Source organism: Paroedura picta, chromosome 3 (assembly GCF_049243985.1).
Source record: "Paroedura picta isolate Pp20150507F chromosome 3, Ppicta_v3.0, whole genome shotgun sequence".
NCBI classification, from domain to species: Eukaryota; Metazoa; Chordata; class Lepidosauria; order Squamata; family Gekkonidae; genus Paroedura; species Paroedura picta.
In genome coordinates this window covers 129869606-129877504 of record NC_135371.1, presented here as the reverse complement: position 1 = coordinate 129877504, position 7899 = coordinate 129869606, and the positions used below count along the sequence as shown (strand labels likewise).

Sequence of the window (7899 nt, the reverse complement as noted above, 5' to 3'; positions counted from 1 at the left end):
TGAGGAACAAATAGCTCTGAAGAACCTACTTGGGCAGATTCAAGTTGCAAATGCCAGCTTGGGAAATTCCTGGAAGATTGGGAGGTAGTACATGGGGAACAATGAAGTTTGGGGAGGGAGAGCAGGAGGGATATGGGGCCATCCAGTCCAGCTTCTGAATCTGCCACTCCCTGTTGGGACAGCTTTTAATTTTCACGGCAATAATCTCTGAAATAGTCAATACTCTCTTATAAAGCATCAGAGGCAGAAAGGCATTTTTTTGTTACTCTGAAAGTGAGTTTCTTTATTAAGATCTATGTATGTCATTGATGCTCTTCAACTGTACAGTTAATCATTCCACTGCAGTATACAGAAGTCCAGGATAAGCATGTTATCAGTACAGTAATTAAGTATGTTAGATGGAATGCTTCAGCAGCTTGGAAGTTTAAAAAAATGACTTTACAATCAAAGTTCAGTCCACTTTTAAAATACATGCTTCTTCCCCCTGCTTGAAGGTTATACTAAAACAGCCCAAGTAGCATATTTATATCTTTAATCTTTAATGGGGATATAAAATAGGTCCAAGGGTCCAGTTCCAGAATCCTTGTTTTGGTTCTCTGATTACAATTCCATGTAACTGAAGGAGTGCTCCAGGTTTTCCAGCTGGTTATCATTCAAACTTTATTAGCTATGAAAATCTACCGATTCAACAGCATTTTTAGTGTCATGGATTTCAGAGCACAAAGTTCTATACGATGCTAAAACTTGAAACTGGCAGAAGATCTGTCTCTACAAGAACCTTACTGTGTTATACCTGCTCTGTTTGTGGCATGCTGAAGCAATAGCCTCCTTCTATGCCAATCTACATACACACTTTGGCTTTACAGTTAGAATGGAATACAGTCCCTCTTTGCACCTAGTCCAGCTATGTAATTCCAGGGCACAGTACTATAAATAAATTCCTTTCTAAAGTAGAGTCAGTACTCCAAAAAGATTTCGTGTCTGCCTTCCAGGCCAAAACGAAACAAGTAAGATATTTTTCACCCCATGATGAAATCTTTACAGATCTGAAATAATGTAAGTCAAAAAAATTACTAAGGTGAACGCACTTCTCATTCTCCAGATTTGAAAGCAGGGATTCCTTTACCATTTCCCCCCTTCCATGTTACTAGAAGCCACCCAGAGAAAGTGGGCAGCCATTCTAGAGAAGCAGCAGCTGCTGGTAGAGATCACAGCAGTGTGGTATCAACAGAGTTTGATTTTTAGATAAGGAGGGATATGAACTCCAGGAGGCACTCCAGCATAGCAGTGCCATGCAAGAAGGCAGAATTTATCTTCCCATACCCATGATGTCAGGAGCCCATTCCTTGGACGTGGAAGCAAACTATAAGAATGCCCAGGCCTTTTTAACTCCTGCTAAGATTGTGCAAATCTCACTCAAGAAGAACAAGGTTGCTGGAGGATTCTGGCAAGATTAGGTACAACAGTGACAAGGTGCACACATTTGTCTTAAAAGGAATTTCCGATGACAAGCTGTTGCTCCCCAGTAACGGCTTCCAGAATATGACTACTTAGTAGTAAAAAAAATCCTGCTAGATCATGCAGGGTTCCTCAGCAGTTAAGCGCTTCACAAAATCGATGCTTTATACCAACCTGTAAAGCTTTTCTGAATGATTAAAAAGGTTAATTTCTGGACATAATTAAAATTGCACTTTATATAATCTTGTGTTCCCCTGCTCTAATGCCCTCCATACTTCTTTTTAAAAAATCAGGAAGAAAGGTTAAAATTACTGACTACCCTATGGCAATTTAGATTTGCCAACTGATTCAAATACACATAGGGCAGATGACATCAATTCTGGGGAACTGGAGGACTATTCAAGAAGCAGCAGCAGCTGTAAACTTCATCACAGTTTGGCTTGCATTGGCTTCAGGTGTTCGTGGAAAGATTTGTGGACCTGTTGGAAGAAGCAATGCTCAGAAACACGTGCAAAGAAAAATCTATACCCTACCTTTCCAATTCAACACACATACTGAAGGTGGTTTACAATAAAATATGTACTTGGTATAAAATTGCTGGCCAATACAATTTGCATGAACTAGGGAGAAAAAATGAATGGCATTTTTTAAATAGAAGCATTTTTCAGAAGACACCAGAAGGTCGCTAAAGAATGAACTGTGTCCAGATGTCCCTTTATCCCCAATTTCAGATATTCTGATGTACAAATGAGGATCAGCATAACCTCTCCAGGAATCCAAGAGTCTTATGTAAGGTTTAAATAAATTAAGTTTTAGCATTCTAAATGGCTAAATCCATGTTGAAAGTCCCAGTTTGTGCAATCTGTGCTCAAGAGAGATTATGTAGCATAGTGGGCCTTTCACTGACCAATGTCCAATTTTGCTGTCACAGTAATGAATATTTGTCTGTGTCCCTCAGAAACCCTAAATTCAAACATCACAACTAATTATGGCTACAGAAACTTATACTGTGGTTTAGGACAGCATCAGAATTGACAAAATGGTTTGTGGCTGAGCTTGTGCAGATCTTAGATGCATCTTCAAAGAAATGGGAAAGGACCTCAAAGTAGGAGTACTTGCAATTCCTCTAGGGCAGCGGTCCGCAACCTTTTTGAGGTTGCGGCCCATTGCCAAGGGGAGAGATGGTGACCCGGGCCTCCACGTATGTGTGACAGCCCTGTACAAATGTGCATGCGCAGACCTGAAGCACATGCATGTCTGCGCCTGGCGGGGGCACAAACACACGCATGGCAATTTTGCGCGGGGCACATGTGCATTGGTTCTGTGCATGAAACTGCCGTGCGTGGCCGTTTGCCCCCCTGCCAGGAGCAAACACGCATGCATAGTGGGACTGCTCATGCGCATTTGCGCTGCTGGCGTGCTAGTGGCCGCGCTTCCCTCTCCCCCCACCACCTGCAGGCAAGAAGCTTGCCAGGCTGCAAGCTAATCGGCCGCTTCGGCAGCCAATTTGTTCACGGCCTGGCGAGCTTCTCTCTGCGGGGGGAGGGAGAGGGAGCTGCGGCCCACCGATGAGGCTCTCATGGCCTGAGACTGGACCGCGAGTTGATGACCCCCGCTCTAGGGGCCTGTCATCAGTCAGGGAGATGCCTGTAATTAGCCTGCAGGCCTTAATGCTTTACCTAGTTTCTTCAAGTAGAAAACCTAAGTAAACATCTATCATAGTTGTTAATGCAAATCCCAAAAGAATGTCAAATTCTCATAAGATCTACTGGGCATCTTCATTCAAACAGTTTGTTTTATAGGACACAACCTTGTACATTTCTACTATGTTCCCTGAATTAAGATCATTAGAACCTCTTGTGGCACAGAGTGGTAAGGCAGGAGACATGCAGTCTGAAAGCTCTGCCCATGAGGCTGGGTGTTCAATCCCAGCAGCTGGCTCGAGGTTGACTCGGCCTTCCATCCTTCCGAGGTCGGTAAAATGAGTACCCAGCTTGCCGGGGGGTAAACAGTAATGACTGGGGAAGGGAATGGCAAGCCACCCCGTATTGAGTCTGCCATGAAAACGCTAGAGGGCGTCACTCCAAGGGTCAGACATGACTCGGTGCTTGTACAGGGGATACCTATACCTTAGAAGAGGCCATAACTAGTGACCAATCAGATTTTGAGGTAAATAATTATGACTAAAACTCTCTCTTGGAGAGCTTCTTGTCTGTGAAACTCCTTCATGAAGGAGAAGAACAATGGACTGAGGATATCATGACATGAAATGAGTTTGCATACAAGGGTCTTCCTTGGTTTCCCCTTCCTACTCCCACATTCTCTGTTAAGGGTCATCGACTTGTATTCTCACAACACAGATGCTGCAGTATGAAAAGGATGATGTTCTTGTGTGAGCATTATCCATTAGAAGTTTCTTAGGCTTCTTTATCCGTTAGGATTCAAAATTATGAGATTTCTGGGGGTCAGAATTCTGAGCCTTTATGTGCTGGGACGTAAATATTCAAATATTCAAATTCTCAGTATTTGAATATATTCTGCTGAAAGTATTTTTCAAAATGGAGGACATCACATATTAAAAATAATTTTGCTCTCCGTGGTGAAAGCAGGAAGGATTTCCTTACCTGTGTTTTATTTAATGGCGATTTCTTTGACCATTCAAACATGTTTTCATAGACATTACCATCATATCGGCCAAGAACAGATCCAAGAAACAAATCATTGAAGTCAAAAGAATCCACAAGAGCTACAGCATTAGGACGGATTAATGCCAAGAGCTCTTTCACCCGTTGGTTCACCTGAGTTAGCTGTGCATCTGTCAAAATGCTTCCCTGAAACCAAAGAAAAGACAAAGATATAAATGAAGCCTAACTATCCCATGAGGGGAGTCACAGGTGAAGCTTTAAAAGTCATCAGGACTGTCAGATGACTTACAACCCATCTGCAAATTAGAAAGTGAGTGGCCAGAATAAATAGATTTCATATACAAACTGGCTTTGTTTAATAATTTGAGCTTTCAAAGAACTATCCCAGTTCACAGATGTGTTGAGATGCAAGGCATACAATATTTATCTAAACAGCATACAGCAGCGGTCCCCAACCTTTTTTCGGTTGAGGACCGCCTCCGGGGGTGGGAGAGAGCCGGCGGCCTGGGCACCCCGCACGCACGGCAGCCCCACGCATGCACGGAGCTGCCACGCATGCGTGTTTGTGCCCGCCATGGGCATAAATGTGCATGCGTGGCAGCTCCGCGCATGAGTGTTTGCGTCCGCCAGCATGCCAGCGGCCGTGCCTACCTCTCCCCCGCCCTGCAGCTAGAAGCTAGCCAGGCCACGAGTGAAGTGGCTGCTTTGCTCGCAGCCTGGCGAGCTTCTTGCTGCGGGAGGGGGGGGAGGTAGGTGCAGCCGCCGCCGGCCTAGTACCGAGGCCTTCGCAGCCCGGTACCAGGCGGACTGGGGGTTAATGACCCCCGGCATACAGGATATTCAATACATGTCTGTAAAGAGAAGCATAGTTTTTGAAAGACTCCAGTGAAATTGCAAAAGATGCAAGTGAATTTGAGTTCCCAAAGCTTGGAGATTGTAGACTCAAAGTTCTGCCTGACCAGCAGCTAGTTATAAAAAGAAAGTGTTCCCAACCCAAGTGTGAAATAGTGGCTGCCCTAATAATCATATGGATGCTGTGAACCCTAAACTCACCATTTTGACTTAGAACCTGTACTACAATCCTGATAGGAAAAAAGCATGTAGTCTGAAGGCATTAACTTGAACATAATGAAAACCTCAGCTCGAACATGGATGTCACACTCCCTCATAGCAAACAGTACTATCACACTGGTATAACACCTTTCCATCTATGATGGAATCCCAATAGGAAGGGTCCATTATACCCATCTCCCTGCCTGACAAGTCCCAAGTCCATCCATTTATAAGAGTCTCTTAAATCACCATAATCTAACAGTACAAGCTGGAAGGGTTCTTGATTTTGCCCCAACATTCCTCAGAGCAGCCAATGCTTGCAGTGTCTTGCTGGAATTCAGGTCTTCCACAAAGTGAGCCAGGTGGCTAATGTACAAGATTTGCTGGCAATGAGCCTTCCCTCCTTGGTCCTCCCTTGTCAGTTATTCTTTCTCCACCTTCCTTCTTCCACAGTTTTGACTCCTTCTCTCTGTTATCTCCAATATTCCCTGCTACCAATAACTCGTTTGCTGCCTCCATTGCTTTATGCAATGTCTCCTCCTTAGCCCCACCTCCCAAGGCCAGCCAACCAAGCTCACCATTCCTCTCCAAGCTGGGTCCTTCTGCCTCCTGGGGCATGGCTTGATGCAACCCATCACCTTACCTTCTACTACTGGCATGGCTGCCTGTGGTCCTGTTCACTGAGCCCTGGCAGACAGCTGGATGGCCTTGTGATCCTTCCTTCAGCTTGTGCCGCCAGATGGGCATGCACACACAGGTGTTCAGTCTTATCCACAGTCATGCACTTTGGCATTTAGTCCTTATGTTTTCCCATTGTGCTTTCAGCTCCCATAGCTAGTGTGATTCCAGTTGTCAACAGTTGGGTTTGGTTTCCTTGTTGTCACACAGCGGAGCACTGTGGATCAAGATCTCATAGTAGGATTGGATTACTTACCTGCAGGAAGTCTCCACTGTGCTTACTGATCCCGTGAAGTGCAAAAAGAAGACACAAGTTGTTAACAACAGCACGAGTGGCTGCATCACCGATTTCCGAAATCTTTGCAGTAAACAGCTTGACCACCACGTAGTGGCAATGTGCCTGGAAGGTGACATTCAATAGGCAAATATAAATCTCAGGAGTACACAGGGTCAAACAAGTGGCTAACACAGATTTATTTGGAGGCACTACCAACCTCAGATGCTCGTACGAGATCCACAGAAGTCCGGTTCCAAGCATCCTCCTTGCTCCTCCTACGGTTTAGCTCAGCTTGCAAATTCTTTGCAGCAAATTCAACCAGTCTGCACACCAAGGGAGAACACAAACCATAATTTATTCAAAATTACACCAAATAAGTTGTTTAGCAGAGTGAGTTCAGGTCAATTGACTGCAATACTAAAGGAACCCAGGAATAGACATTGGCATAAATCCCAGCAAAATCATGCTCAGGTACATTCTTAATACAGATTGTACTGTTTGTGATTTCTATATTCCCAAATTTTCTCACATGAATAAACAGAAGGCCCATAAATGTCAGAGCAGCAGTATTTGGGCTTGTTATGAAACCTCTTCATTAGCATTTCCTCAGAAGTTTTGCTACAACAACAATTTCTAGTAGTACTTCTGTGGCATCTTATGTATCTTCCAGCAACGTGCAAATTTTCACACCTCTGTGTACAGAAGGGCTCGATCCATCCTCAGTTCTTTTCCTTCTTAATATGAATGTCCAAAGATGCAAAAGATACCCTTTCTAGCCAATTATGGAATTGTAAGAATGGAGTCAACTGAGCTGGAAGGATAAGGTGTTCTCCCCCTGCCAGAAGCCTAGAACCCAGTCACAGCTTCTTCCTCCTCACCTTCCTGCAGTGTAACCTTGCAGAAGCCAGCCCCACTCCTGACTGGGAATATTCACCAGACGGGCTGCCAGCTAACCATAAGGACGTGAGAAAGGCCAAGATGGATCAGTCCAGCCCTCTGTGTCACACAGTCACTGAATCCCAAGGATCATCGAGAGGTCCACCAGCAGGGCCAGAACTCCAGAGGCCCTCGCACTATTGCTCCCCAAGCACTAAGAATAAGCCCATCACTGCCCCAGTCATAAGAACAAAAAAGGTGACATGTTGGATCAGGCCAATGGCCCATCCAGTCCACCAGTCTGTGTCACACAGTGGCCAAATCTCGAAGGTCATCAAGAGCCCTTGTGCCACACAGGGAAGGCCATGTGAATTACAAGTTCCCAGAATCCATGTGCCAGAAACCAACTAATGGGAAAGTGATTCTTGAGTTCTGGCTCTGCTGCTGGGCCTCCTGCTGGACCTTGGTTTTGGCCATCTCCCTGCCTCCCAGCTGGCATCTCTAGCAATGTATGAAAGTCAAATGTAGGTGGAGTGGGTCTAATAGCTATGTCAATTGAGCTGACACAGGAAGAGGCCTGGTAACACCACTTCCTGCAATGAGGGAGTGTCCTGTTTATGTCATATCCAGTAGGAGTGTCTGGGTGATGTCACTTCCAGTGGCACATTACTTCCAGGGTGTGTGGCCAGCTGACATCACTTCTGGGGGTCGTCAAAGGCTGAAGAATATTTCAGGGAGTTCTCCATGGTCAAAAGGTTGAAAAACACTGATCTAATGTATGGCAGACATGGCACGTGCTAGGGGCACTACTTGTTGAGGGGCACCACTAAGCAGTTTCTGTTAAGCCGGACAAGCCATCCTCAGATAGTAATGCTAAGAATTTGCGAAGCATACCCAGGTGGTACAGGGTGT

General features: G+C 45.0%; 1 protein-coding gene across 2 annotated transcripts in view; it reads right to left on the bottom strand.

Moving 5' to 3' along the window:
- Positions 1–254: 254 nt before the first annotated feature.
- ACOX1 (acyl-CoA oxidase 1) overlaps positions 255–7899 on the bottom strand; it is a 35235-nt gene continuing 27590 nt past the window's right edge. For both annotated transcript variants that reach the window (XM_077327743.1, XM_077327741.1), the window contains exons 11-14: positions 6329–6434; positions 6091–6234; positions 4083–4289; positions 255–1937 (exon numbers count right to left, since the gene is read on the bottom strand). In XM_077327743.1, coding sequence (XP_077183858.1) covers positions 1887–1937; positions 4083–4289; positions 6091–6234; positions 6329–6434 — 508 coding nt within the window. In that variant the 3' untranslated portion in view covers positions 255–1886. The remainder of the gene's footprint in view (positions 1938–4082; positions 4290–6090; positions 6235–6328; positions 6435–7899) is intronic.